General features: G+C 46.3%; 5 protein-coding genes across 5 annotated transcripts; 2 read left to right on the forward strand and 3 right to left on the reverse strand.

Moving 5' to 3' along the window:
• Window positions 1-2,979: 2,979 nt before the first annotated feature.
• GGS22DRAFT_178258 (glycosyltransferase family 1 protein) lies at window positions 2,980-4,446 on the reverse strand (the record flags this gene model as incomplete). Its single annotated transcript, XM_047963567.1, has 2 exons — window positions 2,980-3,883; window positions 3,938-4,446. 2 exons carry the CDS (start codon window positions 4,444-4,446, stop codon window positions 2,980-2,982), a joined length of 1,413 nt encoding a protein of 470 aa, XP_047822250.1.
• A 588-nt stretch (window positions 4,447-5,034) lies between these two features.
• On the forward strand, window positions 5,035-6,167 carry GGS22DRAFT_185794 (putative alcohol dehydrogenase; the record flags this gene model as incomplete). The annotated part of the gene is made up of 2 exons (XM_047964373.1): window positions 5,035-5,317; window positions 5,377-6,167. The coding sequence occupies 2 exons, from the start codon at window positions 5,035-5,037 to the stop codon at window positions 6,165-6,167; spliced, it is 1,074 nt and encodes a 357-aa protein (XP_047822251.1).
• Window positions 6,168-7,375: 1,208 nt separating this feature from the next.
• On the forward strand, window positions 7,376-9,560 carry GGS22DRAFT_96965 (cytochrome P450). The gene is made up of 2 exons (XM_047968572.1): window positions 7,376-7,786; window positions 7,862-9,560. Exons 1-2 carry the CDS (start codon window positions 7,494-7,496, stop codon window positions 9,255-9,257), a joined length of 1,689 nt encoding a protein of 562 aa, XP_047822252.1. The 5' UTR covers window positions 7,376-7,493; the 3' UTR covers window positions 9,258-9,560.
• A 1,428-nt stretch (window positions 9,561-10,988) lies between these two features.
• On the reverse strand, window positions 10,989-11,921 carry GGS22DRAFT_155823 (ankyrin repeat-containing domain protein). The gene is made up of 2 exons (XM_047960272.1): window positions 11,414-11,921; window positions 10,989-11,334 (listed from the first exon to the last, which is right to left on the reverse strand). The coding sequence occupies exons 1-2, from the start codon at window positions 11,898-11,900 to the stop codon at window positions 11,279-11,281; spliced, it is 543 nt and encodes a 180-aa protein (XP_047822253.1). The 5' UTR covers window positions 11,901-11,921; the 3' UTR covers window positions 10,989-11,278.
• Window positions 11,922-21,170: 9,249 nt separating this feature from the next.
• On the reverse strand, window positions 21,171-23,751 carry GGS22DRAFT_96982 (general substrate transporter). The gene is made up of 10 exons (XM_047968573.1): window positions 23,374-23,751; window positions 23,219-23,288; window positions 23,110-23,157; window positions 22,942-23,044; window positions 22,639-22,880; window positions 22,253-22,573; window positions 21,932-22,189; window positions 21,563-21,855; window positions 21,456-21,505; window positions 21,171-21,401 (listed from the first exon to the last, which is right to left on the reverse strand). The coding sequence occupies exons 1-10, from the start codon at window positions 23,491-23,493 to the stop codon at window positions 21,257-21,259; spliced, it is 1,650 nt and encodes a 549-aa protein (XP_047822254.1). The 5' UTR covers window positions 23,494-23,751; the 3' UTR covers window positions 21,171-21,256.
• Window positions 23,752-23,850: the final 99 nt, after the last annotated feature.

A 23,850-nucleotide genomic window follows, 5' to 3' on the forward strand; every position in this document is an offset into this window, starting at 1 on the left:
TTGTTGAAAGAAAGAGATTACCAGTTTGGGAAAGTTTCCAGAATGGGGACTGTGTGATTGTGGGATTGGCCTGCATATAAGCGATTGTACCTAGATAAGCGCTAATAATAGATATCAATTTTAAGCTTGCTAGCTTGTCCCGGCTTGTCTGAAGCTTGTTTGGGGACACAGCCACTTCCCAGTGGAGAATGTGGAGTACCTAGTAGGCGGTAATTCAGAAATTAAGCAATTGCCAAATCCGTGAGCCTGCTTTTACCCCGAATAAGAACACAAACACAAACCTTTTTCTAACATCATTGTAAAGTCCTAAGGATGCACGTGACTTCTACCAACCTCCTGTTTATGAGAAGCACGAAAGGGGTTCGAGGGTTGCGGGAATTAGTCGTCGAGTTGCGGCGGTAGTTCGATTTGGCGATTTTCAACCTTTCTTCATTTTGGCTCTTAGGCTCTTTCTAGGTAACACACAAACGGTCATCGTCTTAACCCGATTTTGCCCGGCTTCACCCGCCGAAACCCGTCCTCTATGCCAAGATAGTCTCGCCGTTGCTTGCCTCCCATCAGCTACGCTTAAGCGCAACCTAGACAGTGTCAAGTTTCGTGATATATATAAGACTCGCTGTTTGTCGATCGTAAACGTCCCAGGAGAGGTCCAAGATGTCGCCAGTTTGAGAATAATACGCCAGGCCTCAAGTCCACCTCTTTGACATCCACCATCGCTTCAAGTCGGCTTTCCTCAGATCTTTTTTCTTTTTTAGCCCAGTCCCAAAACAACAGATGCGTCTCCCGGTACTGTAGTTCCCTTCATCTTCTCAATGTTGCTCCTTTCCCAAGTCGCAATGGGTAGGATGTATATCGTTGTTACCTAGATAGATAACAAGGCGAATGTCGAGTCCTTTGGATTGTTTTAATAGAGATAATATCCAAAATTCTATGTCCGAGAAACATGAGTACATATACGTGAAATCAAATACTACAAATATCTCATTTAGGCTACTAGTCATCATGATATTTAAGACACGTCCATTATGTGATGCACAAGAAGGAGTGGTGAGAATTTGTGCCGAGGTAGATTATCTGTACAGCCTCTAGATCCAACCAATCAGTTTTCCAATTTATAGATTAGCGAAAGCGAATGCGTGGACGGGAGTTGCGAACTTATACCAAAGTATATATTTTCATTCATCGGGATCATAGGATCATCAGTCTGTTTACCATAAATAAACAACTACCTCGGTTTACTACCCGCAGATGACCAGCGCATCGAGATCGACATGCCGGTATATGGAAAGATCTGTCTCAACTACCGGGGCACCAATCATAAAAGGCAATTGCGTTTAGTGTCATCCAAGTGGCCTCAAATTATATCAGTCCTGTTTTCGGTGAATACCTAGTATCGATGTTTCCTAAAACGTTCATTCTCCTAATCATAGATAGTTAAGAGGCAAATTTTCACTGCAAAAACTGAGGCGCAAACCGGTCACCTTCCACTGATGTCTTTGAGCAGGAATGCATCGTCTAAGCGAGTGCATCCAACCCAATTCAAAAAATGTTTCATATAAGACTTGTATTCCGGAACTTGTTTGGGTGTGACATTGCGTTTAGTAATTTTAGAACAGCTGCGGGGTATGAAAATGACATCGTCTCAACATAAGGTAATGAAACGAATATTATTTGCATTTTTGTAATAGAAGTTGCATATTTCACTGCAAACTACCTCGGTATGAAGTAATAAAAGATCTATGTATCCCATTCTTAAGAATGATCTTCCAAGGTTTCTATTCACCAAGTTGTTATCCGTAAGACATGTTCCTTTCTCCCAGGGGAATTATAGCTACTGGGTTAACAGATGTTATAGAATAAGTAACGTTATAACTACTGGAATACAGGCAGTAACGGATACCAGGCAAGTCAATTCAATAGGTGACACAAGTTTTTGGAGATGTCTTAGGCATGGAGTTCCCCAAGTCTTACCCTGTCTGTATAAGTAAGCCAATCGGATTCGTTATTTATAGCCGCCTACTTCCTAATATGGCAATATGTAATCTTGGCACTTGATATAGCAACTTTACATCTAAGTCACAAAATCACATGCGTGGTTACTAGAAGGAGTCATGAATAGTAGGTGGACATTACTTATTCCGAGGAAAGAGATTATTAATAGGTAGTGTCCGAAATGAGAAGACTGTGAATGGATGAATATTGAAGTTCCGTGGACGAATTCCAAGGTTGGTTTCACTCCTTGTATCCGGCCAATAGAAATATTGATCGGATATTGCGAAACTGTCCTTTTTTGAATAAGACGGACTTTTATCCTGTTTGATGTGCCTTCATGGTAGGATCAAATCTCTAAATAGAAGGGACTCCGGTGCGTTTTGAGGGTAATGGTTAAAGAGACTAATGGTGAGAGTAGAAAACAAACAGAAATTCAAGAAGTATTGTAGTAAGTAAGTCCATAATAAATAATGCAAATGCTATCAACTAAAAACTCATTCGATATCAATTATAAAATAAAGAACACGCCCATTGAATACTATAAAATATACTTAGCAAACATTAATAATTCATTCGTACACAATTCAACGGCAACATACAATTTAGGATGAAAAGATATTTCATTTGTCATAAGTAATACATGACGACTATTTCACAAATATTTCATCGTATAATGGGTAAAATATCTTAAAGCTTTTAATTTAGATAGTTAGGTGCTAAAGATAGGTAATTACAATGTGAACTTTGAACACCTACAAATTTCTCATCAACACGATATCATTCATAATCATTGTCAGCATTCGTCAAATTAAGCATCAATCGTCTACTCCCACGCATCCTTTCTATCACAACAGGACTAGAATGCACAGCCTTAATGAATAATACAATATACCGGAGATTCAATTCAATCCAAACGCTAACCTTAGTCTACAACAAAGAAGATACCTCGTTACATCCATAGTAAAACCAACCCAACCCAACCCCGCATTACACCTTCAACGCAATATCCTTAATATGCCTCGCAGCAACGGTCCTCCCACCATCTACATACCCCACCTGTTCCGATATCCTCTTAGCCGTCTCCCTAAACTTCAGCGCTTCAGGCGAGCCCCCCACCACCTTTTCCAAGGCAGTCGCAAACTCATCCGCCTTCACATACGGGGCAGCCTTCTCATTACCTCTAACACCAACCCCAATCATCTCAACCCGCGTCGCGAAATCATATGTATCAATCCAAACAGGACATACAACCTGCGGCACACCCGCCCCAATAGCCTCATGGAAAGAATTCGATCCACCATGATGCACATACGCCAAGATAGACTTACTCGCCGTCAGCGCCGCGACCGGCGTCGACGGCAACCACGAGATAATCTTAATGCGATCACCAAAGAGGTCCTTATCAACAGACGGCGCCTGTTCCTCCTTTGAGGGCTTCGGGCACTTCCACAAGATCTGGATCTCGGGGTGGCGATCGGCAATCTCCTGGATAGCGGACAAGACCTCGCCGATCTGGTTGCCCTTGTACGTGACGTGGGAGCCCATGTTGATGATGACAGTGGGGCGGCCAATCAACCACCTGTAAAGCTCCGGATCCGCCTTTTCGAGAGGCTCGAAAGGAGGCAGGATCGGCCCGCAGCCAATTAGATTGTCTGGGACGTAGGTGAGCGGGAAATCGGTTTGCGGACGTGCTTGCGTCAGGTACAGCAGGTCGAAGTTGAACATGTTGTACTTGGTGCTGAGGTTCCCCTCGATGCCCCGCGCGTTGCGCGCTTTGATGAAGTCTGTTACCCGCGGGATGAAGTAGCTCAGCTTCAGCAGGTTGTAGATCAAGTATATGTTTGGCAAAATGCTTGACCAAGGTAAGGGGACGCGAAATCCCGATGATACGCTGTTTTTCTGTTAGTTGGCTGCTGATTTTAATGTCCGGCATAGAAAAACATACACTGGATATTTCCACGCAAACCCGAGGTAGGGCTGCATGTGAACGGCATGATCCTTGTAAGTTCCCGGGCTTAGGTAGATGTGCCGTTGCTTGAGAGTGTTGACCGCATCGGCGCCGGGGCCGAACAAAAAGTCTAGCACCACCGCTGCCGGCTTCAATTCCTTGATCAGGTTCACACAGGAGTCATAAATAACGAAATAGTCATCTGAGTCCCATGGAGCAAGGAGCAGCGGCATAGTCTCCTTGTAGGACTGGATTGCTCCTTGCACACCTGGCGCGTGTCTTGGCAGGAACTCGCCGCCCTTCTCTACCACGACGTCCTTGAAGCATTTTCCGGCCAGGGCATGGAAAGTGACACCAGCCGGAACGACGGGTGCTAGGTTCTTGAAAGAGCCGATATGAACATCCATAGACTCATCTATGGCGAGCGCCGCGGCCGAAGCCAAATTAACGGAAGACTGACTGAACTCCGAATTGGTCAAAAACAAGACTGTCGTACGTTTCGCCATTGTTCTTTGCTTAGAGAGCACTCAGACGATGTCCACAAAATTTCAAAAAAATTCAGGAGCTTATTCGGATCACATTCAATCGTACGACTAACTATCATATCAACTATCAACTACCTAGCTTTGAGTATATACATAATGAGGTGGTCGCATCGGCGCCACTGTCGAAGGAAGACGTTAAAGATAGAAACCCATTTGGGCTGTATTGCCCTTTTTTAGCCCTAATTAGTGCTAACGGATTTCGCCCTGGGAGATAGGGTGAGCGACTCATTGCCGTTCTGGGGTAGCGTCCTGATTAGGAAATCTTGAAGGCTTAGTTTGAAAACCGCTACCCGATTCGGCAGCTCCTTAGCTAACCATAGTTGGTAGGGCTGAGGAGCATTAAGGGATTTGTACTGGACGATTTATCTAGAAATCAATATATCAAAACTTCGACATATTTACTTAGCATATTCGTCGTAAGATATCGAATGATGTGAAAGGTCGAATGATCATTTAGAGTACAGCCAGCACGAAAAAAAACAAATCTCAATCTTACATCAAATCTCAGTGCCATACTCTATCTACCCAGTACTACCCTATACTATCACAATGTCTGCCACTATCCCCACCACACAAACGGCTGTCATCGCCGGCCCTTCGGGCGAGTTTCTCGTTTCCAACGAGACCGCCGTCCCGGAGCTTAAGCCGGACTCCATCCTCGTCAAGGTCAAGGCCGTGGCTCTGAACCCTGTCGACACCAAGCTCGTCGGTGACTTCATCACACCTGGCTGCATCTTCGGCTTCGACTTGGCAGGCACCGTCGTCGCCATTGGCGCTGATGTAAAGAAGGATCTGAAGGTGGGCGACCGAGTTTGCGGTTGTGCCAGCGGCAGTAAGTGAATTCCTAGCGCCAAAAAACTCCAAAGCATCGATAACTAACTCGATGCATAGTGAACAAGGAGAAGCCCTTAGCCGGAGCTTTCGCCGAGTACGTAACACTACCCGGTGACCTAACTCTCAAGGTCCCGGAGACAATGTCCTTCGAGGACGCCGCCTCGATGGGCACCGCCATCGCCTCAGCCAGCATGGTGTTATTCTGGTCTCTCGGGATGCCTCTAAGCATACTAGACAACACATCCACCTCGCCTCTGCCCACGGTCCTCGTCTACGGCGGCAGCACATCCACAGGAACCATGATGCTGCAACTCCTCAAGATCTGCGGCTTCCCCACCATCACGACGTGCTCGCCGCACAACTTCAAGCTGGTGAAGTCGTACGGCGCCGACACGGTGTACGACTACAAGTCGGCGAACTGCGCGCAGCAGATCCGCACCGACACCAAGAACGTCCTTGAGTACGCCATCGACTGCTTCGCCGAGGACTCCTCCATGAAGTTCTGCTACGCTGCGCTCGGTCGCGCCGGTGGTCACTACACTGCTCTGAACCCCTTCAACGACACCCTGGCTACCCGCAAGGTCATCACCCCTGACTGGATCCTAGCCACCCGCATTGCCGGAGACGGTTCGCACTGGCCTGCTCCCTACGGCTGCGAGCCTGAACCGAGACTTAAGGATCTTGCTGGTCCTCTGTTCGGTCGCATTCAGGACTTGTTGGATGGTGGCAAGATTAGGCCTCACTCGGTTCGTGTTGAGGAGGGTGGTCTACCTGGTCTATTGAACGGTGTTGGTATGATTAGGAGGGGCGAGATCAGCGGAACTAAGTTGGTTTACTCGGTTGCATGATTGGATTGGTTGATTGATTGATGTACGAAAACTGTTATTTTACGGTGTTTGGAGATGTTTTGGGTAGGTAGATACGATAGATTCCTAGCATTGGTTGTTTGTGTTTACACCAAGGATGCCGGTTTCGCTGATTCACGGTTACTTCTGTATTTATTTTACCGTTTCAAAAATATAAACATTAGAAGCCAATATTTTATTACCTACTCTTATTTCTCGTGATGATATTCTTACGTCTGGCGTATCATGATTACATACAAATCTCAAGATTACGATTTAACATTATTTGCCAATAGCATTTATGATTGTCTCGAGATAGAAGGAATGAAGTCTACTTACACCAATCACTTCAGCGGAACCAAACTTGAGGCGAACTGTTTGGGCTCAGCTTATCCCGCAGATCTGGGGGACTTGAAACCAGAGTCCGAGCCTGTCATTACTAATCGCTTGTTTTCAATTGATGCATACTTCGTTCGTCATGACATCACGAACCACTCACAGTTCTCTGATTAGACGATATTCCCTATCAACTTTCTATTTTGGGTTTCACTAAATACCCTCAGGGGGAAAAGGATTATAGTGGCTTTCTAAAAATACCTGCACTTGAGTTTCGTTCGTCCAAGTTTCCTCGACATAACGACGATCGGTTCCTAAAGAGAAAGTAGTTTATTGACTAAAGTGGTCCAAAACCGAGCCGTGTTATCTGAAGCAAATCTAGTCGAGCGGAACTCAGCTTACAGTTGGACTGCATCTCCTATTCGGTCCCCCGTAATTACACGGAAACGGCATCTCTTGGCACGGGCTGCATACCGTAAGCCGGCAATTACACAACCCACCACTACCACATTACCCCTTTAGTCCAATCCCAATCGCACGTTTTTGGGCCGTGCGGTGAGGCTATCTCGACAAGAAAGATTATAATATCCCAAGCAAAAATCCAAGGCATTCCAACTTCGGTTTTTCAATCGAACGATGAATAGAACGTTAGCTCTGGCGTGTTTTCGTTCGAAATGTCAAAGGATTCCATCAGCCCTATGGCCCAAAGTGGAACCTGCCGAAAAGGGTAATAGCCAACTATTTCCTCATTAGGAAATCCCAGCCATTTTCTCTTAGTCCAGTCTATCCAGATCTATCCTCTCCCGTATGGTCGTCGTCGGCCCCCACAAATCGTGAGGCGCGAGTGATAGACTAAATGAACGCTCTTTACCACCGACAATGTCACAGAACTTTTGTAACCAAGCCCACCTTTCACCGTGCATTCATTACATATATACATAGTACCTAGACCTTCTACTCAGATAGATCGGCACTGGTGACTAAGCTCTCACGATGGCGATACCTTCCTGGCTATTGCTCCAGGCCACAGCCGGAGCTGGCACATATGCTCTCGTGCGCTATAGACCTCTACCCGAGGGAACCTTTCTTTCCAACGCCAGCCATTTCAAAACATTCGTTGCCCTCTACTCCATCATTCTGGTCGGATGGATTCTATACTCGTGGATAATCCACCCCAAGTGGCTGAGTCCCCTCAACAGATTACCAAAGCCGACAGGTGGGACTTGGTGGAATGGTCACTTCTTGCAATGCTTCTCGGTTGGAACGGGTGAGACTGAGGCGGGGTGGTAAGTCACGCAAATCTTTTTTTTTCTTCTCATTTATCTAGGTACCTAACGTGCTTTTGACTAATTGGATTCTAGGATTCGCACCATTCCTAACGATGGATTCATCTACTACCTGCACATCTTAAACACGCCTCGTGTCATTGCCACGTCTCCCAAGGTGATCCAAGAACTCTGCACTCGTGCGGACGAGTTCATCAAGCCCAAGTTCATCCTATGGCTCGCCGAGAAACTTCTCGGCATCGGTCTGGTGTTGGCTGAGGGCCAACACCACCGACGTCAGCGCCGCGCCTTTCTGCCCATCTTCGCCCCACGTCACGTTCGTGAGATGTACCCCATCTTCTGGGACAAGACATGCGAAGTTACGCAGAAGCTAGCCGGTATCGTGACTTCGCAGTCGCGCACCGGCGAATCGGTCTTCGAAGTCGGCCACTGGTCGTCTCGCGCCGCCCTCGACATCGTCACCATGGCGACTCTCGGCGCGAACTTCGGCGCCATCCAAGACGAAAACTCCAAGCTCGCCAAGACCTACCGTCTCGCACTAGAGCCTACCCGCGGCTACCTCTTCCAAGCCCTTCTCAAGCTCTGGTTCCCGCCCTGGTTGATTGACGGAATCCCCAACAAATGGAACCGCAGTCTACGCGAATACGTGCCCGTCTTCCGAGGCGTATGTCGCGATCTTCTCAACAAGAAGCGTCTCGAAGTCGCGGACAAGACACGCGAAAAGGGCAAAGATCTACTCAGCTTATGTTTCCACTACGAGGAAGTCGCAGACGCCGACGAGGAGGAGCTGATCGACCAACTCTCCACATTCATGGCAGCCGGACACGAGACGATCTCCGTGGGGATCACCTGGGCAGTATACATGATGTGTCTGCACCCAGAGTGGCAAGAGCTGCTTCGCGCCGAAGCGCGAGCCCACTTCCCGGACCCCACCGGCAGCAACGACGCGGCGAGCGACAAGAAGGTGACGAGCGCCGACGTCGAGCAGATGCCGCTGATGCAGGCTTTCATCGCCGAGGTTCTGCGCTGGTACCCGCCGATCCCACAGACGCTGCGCGAGCCGCTGCAGGACACCGTCGTCTGCGGGCAGCTGCTGCCGAAGGGGATATCGATCGTCATTCCCATCAAGGGGATCCACCGTCACGAGGACGCGTGGGGACCCGACGCCAACGTCTTCAACCCGCGACGATGGCTCAACGCCGACGGCTCGTTCAACTCGACCGGCGGCGCGGTGTCGAAGTACGCCAACCTGTCGTTCATGCAGGGCGTTCGCAGCTGCGTGGCGATGGGCTTCGCGAAAGCGGAGATGGCGTGTGTTCTTGCGGCCTGGGTCGGGCGCTTCGAGTTCGACTTGGTCGACGAGGAGCTGCGCGACGAGAGCAACATGAAGACCTCGAACGGAGGCTTCTCCGGCCGTCCCAAGCACGGCATGTTTGTCAAGTGGAAGGTTCTCAGCGGGTGGGATGCGTGAGCTCCGGGCGTTTTACGGAACGGGAATGGGGGAAACATAGATTTTTTTTTCATCATGAGATTTACATTGTACAAGGCACTGCTAGGTCAATTTTGGGGGTGTACGGATAACCTTTGTGGAGTACTCTGTGTTGAATGTCACAATTTAGAGCGAAAAGAAATTAACATTGGTAGATGGAAGGTTCCAAGTTGTCAGCTGTATTCAGTTTAGAGGGTTTGCGTTGTTTTGCGTCGTTCGTTCTCGCTAAGGAGAGGAGTTTGTATGAATTAGAGAAATGAGACACGCAGATGCGGCGAACCGCACCGTACCGTAGTAGGCAGGTGGTGCATCACGGATGGACGATCACCTTAGGTAATAAAAGCGCCGCAAGAATCCTTCGAAATTCCCCCTCATCGTGACCCAAACAATTAACCTAGCAGCCTAGGCACATATCTAGGCCCCCACTGCCTCTAGAGCGATTCGGGATAGACTTACGTAGAGAGACCCGCTTCTATGGCGGGTATCAAGTCTTTTCACTCGAATACAGCGCCGCACTTCTGCGCGATCCGTAGTTGGGTGTGGGTTTTACTTCCATAGGATGGTGACACGGACGGGTTAGATAGAAAAGATTGGCGAATGCTTAGCAATGCTTAACGATGCTTAACTATCTAGCTAAGTCTTGGGGCCAAGGAGCAATAGTCGAGAAACTAAGACAATTCCTCCCAGCCCCGTCGAGGTAATGCAGGTGGTGGTGGTTTAGCTGCTTGGCTGCTTGCCCAGGTGGTGAGAATGTAATGCCGGTGATACCAAGAAGTGCCGGTAGATTGACGGTAGGTAGATTTAAGCTTCTGCCAATAGTTTCCGGTGCTTGTTATTGTGGGATTGGATGATGATGCCATGACCTTGACCGCCTTTGGTTTGAGAACTTTCCTTGCCGAGAACGACGGTTGGACTTTGTGTGGCTTTTTCTGGCCCCCAGCTGCCGGGAACAGACGAAAGCTACATTGGTGTCGTTCGGCTTGGCCGACAACCCCTCAAGGGTTATTTATTAGAACACACTAACCCGTATCCTGTACTTTTACGTACTATGTACTATGATCAAATCATGTAGCTTACCCTGCCATGCTGCCCTGACTGCTTTCTTGATAGCCTGATATCCTCATCCCAGGTACTGATGCTAAGATAATGTGGCGTTCGAGGGCTGATTCAGTCATAACTTAATTTCTTTTCGAAACTTTAACGAAAAAAGTCCGATCAGCTTCATGTGCAGCATGTGGTGTTTTGGGGTTGGATGCTACCCAAGAAGCCAAGCACGCGTTTAATTAATTATGCATACAGCGTACAGCGTACAGCATATAGTTGTATTCATATCTCGATACGTCAAGGTTCCAGAACGCCTCCAACGCCTCCCACATCATCGGCAACGAATCATGCCGCTTATTTATATTCCTCCAAGCAGGCTACTGCGAGCTTTCGCTCTCGGCGTCGATAGCGAAATTTCATACCGCTATATGAATTTTATTGCTTCTCACGTCATCTCGGTACCGCTTTTAGATGCCGTTGTAAGAAAGCTTCCTTCTCTGATATGATACAATATGATATCAGATCTAATGTCTGTCATCCAAAATCGAGGTTAGCTCAAGTATTATACCATGTATTATTGCCAGGGGGTTGGTGGTGATAGTGAAATCGTGAATTGTGAAAGTCAACAATTGAGATACGAAAATGTGACATGTCACGCAAAAGAATACAGGTTCATCGAAAGGTTTTGAAGTAAATTTGCATTGAAATCTGAATTTCTGGGTATATTGATTCTTTATGTTCGTGTTGGATTCTCTCGGGCGCCTTTTTACCAGGTCATGCCGTTTATAAAACCCCATGCCGTGCTATCTCGTTTATGAGCTCGTGACCTAAATGCCGCCCGCCCGAATCTAATAAATGACAAGACTCCGCAAATATACAGTGATTAGGCGGCATCGTAGAAAAAATGTTGTACATCATCTCATCTCATGCTATCGTGGTTCGTGGGTCGGCTCCTCTTTTTAACAGCGACCGTATAACCTCTTCATTTCCTTGCATAACCGCCCTGTGCAATGGAGTATGTCCAGTGCTATCTGGTACCCTTATCATCCCCGGATCTCGATCAAGTAGTATTAATACCGTTTGTATGGAGCCAGATGAAGCCGCAGCGTGCAATACGGTTTGGCCGTCGATGTCTTGTAAGAAGGCATTCGCGCCTAGGTCGAGAAGTTCGCGTACCACTTCCGTGTGGCCTTCAGCAGCCGCGATGTGTAATGCTGATTGGCCCTTATCGTTGACAGCGTCGGTGTCTTCTGGGCAGGCTGATAATAGGAGTCGCATGATCGAGTGTTGTCCGTAGTAGGCAGCTAGGTGCACTGCGTTGAAACCTTTGACATCCGCAGGTTCTAAGCTAGAATCTCTCTCAGAGGCTGGGGGTGTCCATTTACTGGCATCTATTCCCTCCATCCCTCCTAAATCATCCATCGTTAATGATAATGGTGTATTTGATAATAACGCTCTCGGTAGACATGATGTTTTGGATAATGCAGGAGATTGCATGAGATCTGGTAGACAAAAATCATCTGTTAAGTCTGTCGTATCCCCCAGATCGACATGCATCGTATCGCTGTCCCATGGTGACATGCTGGCCCGCGATAATATGCTTGGTGGCGTTAATTGTTGTGTTATTTGTGGTTGTGGTTGTTGTTTTTGAGTGTCGTGATGTATTGGTTCATGTGCTACTGTTACAGGGCTCTGAGATCTCGCTGCCATTTGACTCCTTTGCATATCTGGAGGAATCGTTCGCGGCTGCGTCCATACCAAGGTATTGGGTGCGCGACGCTTGGCTTTGTGTTCCCTCCTTGGCGTTGAGCGACCTGAGACTATTCACTAGTGCGTTAGCTCTACTCATATGCCGAGTAGTGAGATTCCCATGATTCTCATGGTTCTCCTTGGCATCGTACTCACCTGGACTTTGGGCAGTTGCCCGGCTAGTTGGTGTCATACCCATTGTGATTTTGTTTGAGAATTGGTTCTGCATGCTGTGATCTTCGTAGGTGTAAATTCTGAAGATTGAGATGCATCCCATATATAAGATATCTTACGGACGGCTTAGAGAACCAACCCCTGTCCCTAGTGGAATACACACAGCTACATGGTACATATGGAATTGCAAGGCCCCCCTGTGCAGCTTGTTCAGTTTGGGTATGGCGCCGCGTGTATCACCGGCCTGCAGTCAGCAGGCACAGACATGGGTAGAACATGGACCCTGAACAGACTAGAGACCCTGAGACTGGCGCAGACTTGAGACCGGCAGGGAGGAAAAGGTGCTAAAACTGCTAAAAACTGTTTGCTGCGGCGAGCTTATCAATGCTTCCTCCACTGTTTGGTTATCTGGATTCTGTTCAAAACTGAAGACCCAGAACTGAAGACCCAAGCATGAATAAAATTCTGAAGGATTATCAGATGCCGCAAGTTCGATAGGCAGCGTTTACCATACACCTCATTCGTATTTACACTTATGTAAAGAAATCGGCGTTTAAGAATAGTAAGCTAAGGTTCGTAGTCCTTGAAGCCCTAAAGCCGCAGCATTGGAAATCAACTAAATGTACGGCCACTTTTTTTTATCATAGCCCATCACTAGCACTCATCACCCACCACCCGTCACCCAGCCAGCAGCCAGCACTTACCAGGCTTAGGGAGCCTAGGAAGCATCACCCCAGCTCGGATAGCCAGCACCAATGGCCTATCTCGTTAAAAATATCTTACTTACGCACATAGAGCTTACAGTGTTGCGATAGGTCCAAACCTCAGTGATCTTCCATTAATACCCAATCCGCTCCCGCAACGACCTGGACGGTAGGTAGCTACCAATGTAATCTGTATTAAGTAACATTAGATCTACTGTGTCTACCATGTCGTTGTACCGTCAGATCACCACACCATTCTTTCATTTCCTTCATAGACTCACTCCTCTTTAATCTACAATTGGAGACTTGCAAATAATAGGTCTTTTAAGCTATGCACATGCGGATAATAGCACGGTAACGGGGTCTAAGGAAAGTTAAAATTCAAGCTTAATATTAGTCTGTTACACGTTATTACGGCTACTGGGTACTGGGTCGTGCTCTAAAAATAACTAAAAATAGTTCCTAGGGAATAATTTATCCCATCATATTTTATACATCATACATTACACTTCAACTTACCTTATACAGCTTTTATGTATTTATTGTCGTCCATATATTCTGATACGACGCTTAAACCTTACATTTACGAGTCGTCCCAGTGAATAGTGTCATGAAGGATTTAAGATGGCCCTTAGACAGTGTTTAGTCTTGAGACCAACCCGTCCATCATGGTTGATCCCAGCTGATTCAACAAGGCTTCATGTGATTCAGCTTTAGCAGCTGCCAAAAAAGATTCAGACGACAAGGTATTCAGTCTGAATCGGCCATTAAGATCCTCTGTTTGGTTGCAATAGGATTCTTCTCAAAAGATTCTCGAAACCGATCAGATAGAAATCCTACTACACACTGCAGCGACTGCACACTGCACACTTCTGCAGGTACCCACTCGCTATATCCACTAACAAAGAATGCGTACGTGTATCGTGAGGCGTCGTCCCATCATCTACACAAATCGCGTGTTGAGAGAATATCTGAAAAGGCAGAAGGTCTGTTCGCTTCGGCAACGGCAAATAGGTCTACGATAATTCGTACTTGAACGAAAACCTCACTTTAGGTGGATCAAAACGCCATAAAGATGGGAAACACAAAATCTCCGCGATTTCCGTGAAGACCCAGCGATGAAGCATAAGAGATGGTGTTAATGGCTTAAACGCGTAACTCGACACGATGATCATCGGTGGAGTTGCCGATATTCCAAACCGGTCGATGAGGAGAGTCGCAGGTCGCGAAGTCGGCCTAGAATTGCGTTCCCCGGATCCGATCGCATGACCCAGAATTGTGAATGTTTGGTCCAGAAGCCCCCTTTAGGTGGTGATTAGCGAAGGCATATGGGCGACATGGACAACGATGATGCTATTTCTAAATTCGTAAATTCTCTCCTCTAAGAATGCCAGAAGGATATCATCATATTACTACAAGAGGAACTGGAGGAGGACCGGATTTAACCGTGGGAAGGTTTCAAATATGTCGACTCGGGGATATCATATCGTCATACTCATCATTACCGACGCCTTAATCCAACCAACACTCAACCTAAGATCAAGGAGTGCATCAAACATACATAGCTCTAACTCCGTAACTGACTCGGGAAGTTTGCCGAGGGGCGGATCAAGGTCAATTCAAGCATCTGCAAACATGCGATCATGTGGCGCGAATTCTCGGGACCGTGAAAAACGTGAACAAACGAGGATTTCGTGAACCAAACTACTCGACATGCATAAAATCGGCCGTCCAAACTTGTGTCGAGGTCGACGATCTCCTATCAAGCTTGGGGATCCCCCATAATGACTAGGTATAGACCACGTTTACTCCAGACGTCGTCCTGGTCGTCATTGTTATAGAAAGAAATCCTACCCGCCCTGCATCCAATAGAGAGCCTCTATTCAGCCGCGATCCTACTTCGTCAATGTACTTTTTTTTTACCCGCCACACATCTCTAACTCATGCACATGTGTTGTTGTTATTCTAGAATACGTTGATCTCAAAGAGATTACAAACTGCAACCCCCCCATTAGCCTACCCTGCGTCTATCTACACCCCGGTTACCGAATGCCTCAGTTCTCGTGCCTTAGGTACTGGATATCGGGATGTGCAATATTCGACAGATTGATTCCATCAATCCTTTAAGAACCCGATATCCTCAGCTAATGGCTGACTGTGCCTAAGCTCTCATGTACACACTCTATTTTTGCTGACCAAGCTTTACAGGCGAACAAGCGAGAGATCCGATTCGGGAGTGATCGTCGTCTTTTTTTGCTTTTTTAAAAACCAGCCCCCTATCCGGTTTCAGATCACGTGATTAATAGTTTGCGCATATCCCGTTGGCTTAGCTTAGCTTAGATTTTAGCTTGCAGACTTGTAAACAAACTCCTGATATCTTCGTATATTGATGATGTGATTTAATATGGGGGTTTTAATATTCGATACACCTTAAACTGGCAGTTATTATCGCTTCCTTGGGAGCTAGTATAGTTCCTTAATGATCGACATAATCTGGAGAACAACAGATATGCTCCTGGACACCTATTGAAGTAGGTAGTTGTACAGCAATCTACCGGGTTGTCGTTACCAAGTAGGCTTCTAGGTACCTAATCTAGCGTCTGATACGGCTTTGACAATTTAGCCCTATTCTATAAAACTTCACATATAATCACCAGGCAATTATATTAAAACAAACACTAAATACTAGCGTAAAAGATAGAATGCCGCAGTTCCTACTCAGTGCGCACGTTTCATGTGGACAGCCGCGTGGTGGGAGGGGCCACAGGCTCCGGTGCGGGCCAAAATAGCTTCAAAAGGGAACTTTGTAGAGCGCTGAATATAGAAGGAGGGAAAGCAAAAGATCCCAGTTGGATGTGGAGGTAGGAATGGAAAGGTTCTGCGCAATTGCGTCGTAGGAGCCCTAAGTTAAAAAGTTCAGTGGAAGCGGCCCTCTCGCCTGTTTTGTAGGATCTGGTAACAAGATTGCGCTATGCATGTCAGGCAGCGGTATTTCCGCAAAAAGACGGCCTAGCGGTACGTGGGCTGCGTGGGCTGCGTGGGTGGACGGGTACTAAACTATCACATGCAGCTTAGTTGATTGGATACCCGTCCCGCCGTCTATTCCCACTACAGTGGACAGAGTGGGACACCGGCGGCATCCTTAGCTTGGTGGCTAGGTACGGTAGCCTTCGCTAATGCTTAGTGTTATGTGGATGTAGGTGTTGAGTGCTAGGTGCTAGATGCTAGGTGCTAGGTGTTAAGTGCGCTAAATATTAGGTAGGTGCTTGTACCTAGGTGCTAGGTGCTGGGTGAAAGCAGGCATGGGTAAGGCAACCAATAAACTCTCCCACGTTCCCGAATGTCCTCCAGGATAAAGAAACTGGTCTTATCGGGGCTATTTCTGTTCCTACAATCCCACTGACCCGTACGTAGACGGGGGGTTCTAAGAACTGGAGTACGATTCTGCGGGGCTTCGTTCACCAAATCAAGTGAAGAGCTGAGGTAAGATGAGGTAGCATTCAATCTCTAGTGGTAGATCTGTTGACGCGCCCTGTCGCCTCGTGTTTAGCATTGATGCTAGCTATCACTAGCTGTAACCCGCTAAACTTCCAGGTATGTCATAGTGCAATTCACTTGTCGATCGTCGGGCACAGCAATCCTCTTTGCCTCTTCACCACCATACCATCACCATACCAGAATGCTGATTAGCTACACATCCGAGAATGCCGTTCGCGCGTCGCAGCGCCATCTTATTGATCCATCCAGGGGTCCACTACTGCCGAAATGCTTATACGCACGCGCGATGCCGCTTATAGATAATCTAACGACTCTAACGTAGGTAGCTAAGGTTTTGCTACGCCTCCCGCTTTTTCATCCCACGATGTTTGCTACACGACCAGGACAAAAGGAACAGTTAATTTTCCGCAAAGGTCCCCTAAATACCAAACAGTACGTAGATCATCGTTCGCGGGGTAGTTGTAATCATATACGGATCCTTAAGAGCCCATTATTAGTCATCTCTCGAAATCTATTGCTGGTAACCTGGAACTCAGCTCTTATCTTCACCCTACAATGTTCTACTCTACCTCCTTACCTTCCTACCCACCTAGGTACTGTACCTATTATGGCAATTGGTACCTATTATAATGATGATATGTAGGTCTAAGTAGGTACCTTGGCAACTAGTAGGTAGATAATTACTAATCTTCAGCTCTTAACGACCTACTAAATATGGTAGACGAGAGCGATCATGTCCCGGAGATTGGTGAATATCTGCATACTCGACTGGAGATAACCGCCTAAAAAGTCTTATCCGCGAAGAAAATATGAGATGAAGATCTTGGCGGTTGTTTTGATCTTAGTTCAGCTGACATACATACATTGCTGAGAGTCCTTCCGCCTTCGATAACGGGGATGGAAAATTCACGGATAGTTGATGACCCGGACTTCTGCGATTCCCGCAGGTTGTGGGGCCTATGTCGTATTAAGCTCGGTTATGTCCCCGGTCATCTTCCATTTCGAATGTGGGATGTGGGTTTGAAGTGTCCGCAATACCCTTTCGTATATCCTCCAGCTGGAATGCTACCTTAACTGTCTAGATACAGCATCGGGGTTCTTTGTCGCCGTTTACTCGGAATCAACCGTGATAGTTTCATCGATCAGTTTTAACATGGAACAATCGCTAACAACTGCCTATCTTAACTTCTAACAAGGCCTATTTCTTCTTTCTATCGAACGATTATATTCAATCGTGCCGTCTCTCCCGAGTTGCGTAAAGACACTATATCCTCTAAAGTCCGAAAAGTCCAGCTAGTGAAATCTATGGTATTGTACAGGTAGAATATTAAGCATGAAGGGTCATCATGGATCTTTCGTTACCACACTAATGAACATTGGTGAGACTTGTTGCATTTTACTGTAAATATAAAGCTGTACTTTTTAAATAGCAAAAGGGGGGCACAGTCCTGTCGATCAGAATAATGGAAAAGCAACACGCAAGTTGAAGCCCCTTTTTGTTACCAGCATCATCGAAACTCTTGGTTTATTACATAACTTCTCTGTGGCAACTTAGCTACCTAGGTACAGAGTAGGTAGCTATGTTACAACGTCTAATTTCTAAATGAAATGGATATATGAAGTCCTTTACAGGTTGAGTCCATCCATGACTTCAGCTGCCTATCAATCTACTCAAGGATGTCATTCCCAATATCACCATAGTTGCATCTCTCCTTTCAACGATATAATCAATATGTGAATAACTACATGTCATGAGCATGTCTTGATCATGCCCCCGTTCATAAACATACCTCCTGGGGGTGAACCCGGAGAGCCGTCTTGCATCTAAAGTCGGTTGATCTAACCATAGAAGACCCTCGTATGACTCCAAAGTAAGACGGGAATATATCGAACATGCAGCATACCAAAGGTCTAGACTTTTCCAAGTATTCAAGATAAAAGTCTTTCTAGGGACCAGTAGATTAGAACCCAAGCCGAGGCAACTTCAAGGTGGATGAACCCTTGAGCCTACCCAGTACGCTCGCCAAAGGGACCAGACTAAAAGGGTGTCGGTGTGGTTTAACGCATAAAGCATATCAAGATAATAAATAATATCATCTGCAGGCAGACAGTGTGGGGGTGAGATGCTGGCGCGAGAATATGACTAATGTTCTGGGGAATAATTCTTACCCGGACGCAATCTTTGTCATCGATCTTACCTTGGAAACCACTGACATGGGACAGGATAAAAGCAAAGCTTTATTGTCTACATAGTATTGACAGGCTAGCCAATGAAATAGTTCTCGTTCAATTATACATCTCGTTCTCTATGTAGGTGGCCTTAAGAGAGTACGGAATGGGTTAGAATTTGCGGGTGATATTAGAAAGACTGGACAAGAAGACATGAATTGGTAATGGCTTTCGTGCGTGAACACTACCTGCTTTGATGCTCAAAAGTTCATCCCATAGGAGCTCAAAACTCATGGTTCCCACGTGTTATGCTAGTTTTGTAAGGGAAGGAGTGTCCAAATGGTCTGGCCATTGTGATACCAGGTAGACTTTGCATTATCAGGACGGATTCCGTTGCATAACGGTAATGGATCAGCGCTTTCTGGAACACTTCCAATATTTTATGCACCAATCCTCCATCTCAAGTATACAGGACCCCTTCTCACAGTCCTTCATCGATTACAGGGAAAATATCTGATGACTCCGGAAACCGGAGGTTGTACCCGTGTATACTGAACCATGCCGTTGGAAATGTCATTATCTCCCTGTATCATTCGCGCCCAAATACCAGGTATCTGTCTCGTGACCATAGCCTAGGAGTCTTATGGGCTGTTCCAGACTATCTTATTTCATAACCTGGATGAGGCTCTGAGACAGCAGAAACGGTAATATTGGATCAGGGGTGGATTTGCCCCAGGTTATGGCATCAATTATCGTTGTCTTTGGTTCAAAATGCCAACTTACGTGTCACATCGAAGCGAAGCGTATATGAGCTAATCAAAATTCATGTTGTGAAATCAAGGCAGACCGCTATTCCCAGAGCCTCACATTCCCCTAGTGCGTGAAGACCCTCTAATTTGTCTTAACCGAGTTCAAGATTGTAACGATTGAGACTTGGCGACTCCTTTCACCTCACGGTTTGAGAAGATTTTCTTATCATCACCTAGCAGCCTGGGCATCCAAAAAAGCAGTTTTTCCAGCATAAAGAGTCCTATTGGGGGCCAAAGTGTAGCTAATCCATGGTCAGGGGCTAACCATAGAATATGGCACTTTGTTTCCATCACGCTGTTCGCTTAGAAGAAAGACCTACAGATAAAGACTATTTTCAAGAAAATAATAGTTCACAATATCAGCCTGACTCATATTGGTAGGGCTGGTAATTGCTCCCTGGAAAGAAATTTTCATGTCCTGGTTATGGTCCGTGGTCAACTAAAAGCGCAGTAACAACTCAAAACATGGTTGACAATAATTTATTTGCCAATTCATAATAAATTAGATCTGACAGGCTGGTCATGCCCATCAATTTGTATGAATTATTCTTCATTCTACATCTCCTACCTTGGGTTTTCACAAGTATTCATTGATGATCTAGTAGAAAGTACCTTAGAGGCAGGGAAGAAATACCCACTGAATATGAAGATCTGTTGTAGCGATATCAACTTTTCATTACTTTCCAATTCATGGAGAGGTAACATAGGCAGGTACCTAGTACCTAGTAAATAATGAAAACACAAGCCCCAGATGTCACATCACTCAATATGGGAATCTTTTACCTCATAGGGGAACTGACATCCGTTCGGTGTAACAAGAAGATTCAAAATTAAGACGTCAATGGCAGATATCACCGGATCTTTTCATGATGGGGAATAGACGATAGGAAAGCGTGGATCCTTATTCCTTTCTTTATTGAAATCTACCAGTATAATTGCTGATGATGACACACACGTTAATGCTGTGCAACAATGATCTCCCAATTCTATACCAAGGGAGTAACCACCACTTGCCTATCCCGAATTACGATTTCTAGATTGGGTTTGTGCAATCCATCATGCTTTAAGAACTTAGTTTAGACGTCATTAAAATTGTAGACTCAGCTGATTGTGCTGCGTTAACGACCATTCAGGTTCATAAAGACACTAAGTATCATCCCCTATCCTAAGATGTCAAGGAATATACAGCATCAACACAACTACTAGAAGGTACTGGAAAAGTAGCACCAGGAGTATCCAGAGATCCTGTGTACTACATAATGGGATATCTAGTGAGACAAAACCCCATACCTACCTAGATTTCACTCTTGATATCTCTATCTACCTGAGTTTGTAACCCAGAAAATACCTATTGACAATATGGCTTCCTAGGCAAATGAACTGGGCAGACGAAGAGACAAACCCAAGATCACCACTACATTACCTAGATCCAATCACATAAAGCCAACAAAATACCTCCCTACCTACCTAGCAAATAGCGTTACAAGATACATACTCTCTACCAAGCGGCGACTTTAGTTGTAAAGAATGATACAAAAGAAGATAGCAGTTCTATTTCACCGCAAGTATATGCAAATTGCGCGTAGCATGTGGGTTTTTATCAGTCTCAAACATTATGCTCAAGCCAAAATCTTGTAATTTTGACAATAATAACCTGCTATAGGTATATCAATGAATCCCGATCCCCGAAATCCCATTGCCCCCTTCTCAGCTACCAAATCGATATATGCCCACGTATTATCGATATGTCACTCGAGATATAGAGATCCGATAAATCAAACAAGAAGTTCTATGCCCTTTAATGTCTACCAGCCAATATAGTAATATGTGACATTTACGCGTTACCCGTTACGACCTTCTCCTTAACTCTGCCATCCTCCTCAACGATGACCCTATCGACCTTGAGGGATGCCTTGACAGGATTAGGTTGGTTGTAGACCCATTCGAGCTGCTCGAGAGTACGGCCTTGCGACTCGACACTGCGATAATTATTAGTGATGACTAATAGGGGTATCAAGTTAGGTGGTACGAACCCAAAGAAGTACCAGAGTATCGCTTCGATCAAGTCCCATCCAACGAACACCTATTTCAAATTGAGTTAGCTGTACCCTACTTAAAAGCGGTGATGTTGGTGACATACATAAATATATTTATACTTGATGTTTCCTAGGGCAATAGGACCGGCAAATTGATTTATGAACCCCATCGCATAGACGATGACACTGGAAAACGCAAGACCTTTGGCTCGCGTAGTCGTTTCAAGAGCCTCCGTAGGGATCACACCTTGAAGAGGAGTGTAGGTGAATGAAAAGATGATGTTGAATAGGAAGTAAGATGCCAAAGCACCCTTCGCGTAGGACTCTTGGATGTTTTCGCCTTGGGCATCGAGAGCAGCGGAAAGACCGGAGTTGGTAGCTAGGGCTGCAACGCACGCTTTATAGGAGCACAAGTTGTTAGTATATGAAATAATATCACTGATAAGTATTCGTTTAGGAAATAGATAACTCACCTAACGTTCCATAAATCAACACCATACGTCGAGGCATGGTGTCGGTATAGGCGACGGCGGTCAAGGCGCCAACTGCGGAGAGGACAGAGTTAAGCAGGTTGTATGCTAATTGTTGCTCAATAGATGAAACGCCAATGATCTCGAAGATAGTTGTGTTGAAGTAACCGAGTCCGTTGCCGGAGAATTGACCGAAGATGGAAATCATAAGAACCTGGAGAATTCGCCAGCGACCACTGTGGGTAAAGAGGAATGGCCGATCTATGAACAAGCGTTAGTCTTGTTTATACGAGCCATTTAAGGGGTAAAAAATGTAAATCTTACAATCCAATGGTCGTTTGTCAATACCGTCCTGCCGAATACCCTCCTTCATCTCCGCTACCTCAAGCTGAACAAGCTTGGAATTGGGGTCGCCGTTACCATGGTACTTGGCTAGGAAAGCAATAGCCTCTTCCTCACGGCCATTCGCCATGAGAAATCGAGGTGACTCGGGAATGAACCAAACACCAAAGATGACGACGACACAGGCGAATGCCTGAATGATCAACGGGATTCTCCAGGAGTAGTTGCTGTCTATCTTGTTGCAGCCGTAAACAACAGCAGCGGCAGGGATGGAACCGCCGAACCAACCACAGTTATAAAAGCCTATTGCGATACTATTAGGATATTGAATTTTGGTTGATTATAACCCCTTAGGAATTCCTGCTTACCGGTAGCTCGACCTCGCCAATGCGGAGGTGGGATCTCGACGGCGTAAGCCGGAGCGGCAACGGTTACGATAGAAATGCCAAAACCAAGGACGAAACGACCAACGACAAATTGCGGGATCGTATAGGCTGTCGACGCAATAACCATACCGACGATGATAACTATGCAGCCGCTGAACATGCCCACCCTGCGGCCATATTTATCGGACAGGATAGCTCCGAAAGGACTGCCGACCATAGCGCCACTATCGTTCAGTTTTAGATCAGTCTAAGACACGTAGAAGGGAATGTCTGCGGAAGACTAACACCGTGTAAAGAGAGAACATGATAGCGACAATGGTGCCAGTTTTTCCGCTGTGGAAGGTATCTTGGAAATGGTTCATGGCGACAATGCCGGTAAGAAGTGACCCTGAACCATTGATCCCGTCAGCGCCTGTAAGCCACTAATTAGAGGGAATCGAGGTTGAATCTCACCATCATATCCATTGGCACAGGCGCAACAAAACGCAACGAGGACCGAAACTATTCATAATCAGTATCGCTCCGGGAGTAAGAGATCGATAATTTCGCCTGGGTCATTTACAGTAGAGATGTATCGAATTTCTGCTCTTGTAATCGATCTTGGTTTCCTGGATAGCTGCGTAGAGCTCTGCCTGTAAACCGGTTAGAAACTTCATCCAGCGGGCGCGTAGAACGAAAACTCCATCACCCATCTGCGCCCAAGTCGAAAAAACTCACATTATGAACCACCTTAGCCTTCTCACGAGGCGAACTCGTCGTCGCGCCATGATCCTCATTCACAGCGACATGTTCCTGGGACACCAACACACCGGCGACATTAATTTCTTTCTCTTCCATAATGACCGTACCTATCACTAGAAACAAACCGAATTCAGCAATCAGTTCCTACCTACCAAGATATGAACAGCACAAAAAAAGAACCAAGTCCCCAAGCGCTCCTCTCGAATCGCACGGGCGCTGCGAGAATCTTATTCAATTTACCCATTTCGCGCACCCCCAACATCCCAACGGCGCTACCCCAGCTTTCCCCAAACCACACAAATCCCGAAAAAGGGAGGCGGGCCAAATCCCTCCGACGTCCCGAAACGGCCGCTGGCGCTGCTGGAATAAGCCGTAAGCCCATACCATACCAGACCATACCTACATACATCTCCCGTTAGTGAACCCACCAGCGCGATTAGGCCGGGGTAGCAC

Source organism: Annulohypoxylon maeteangense (assembly GCF_022496945.1).
Source record: "Annulohypoxylon maeteangense strain CBS 123835 unplaced genomic scaffold GGS22scaffold_3, whole genome shotgun sequence".
Taxonomy (NCBI): domain Eukaryota; kingdom Fungi; phylum Ascomycota; class Sordariomycetes; order Xylariales; family Hypoxylaceae; genus Annulohypoxylon; species Annulohypoxylon maeteangense.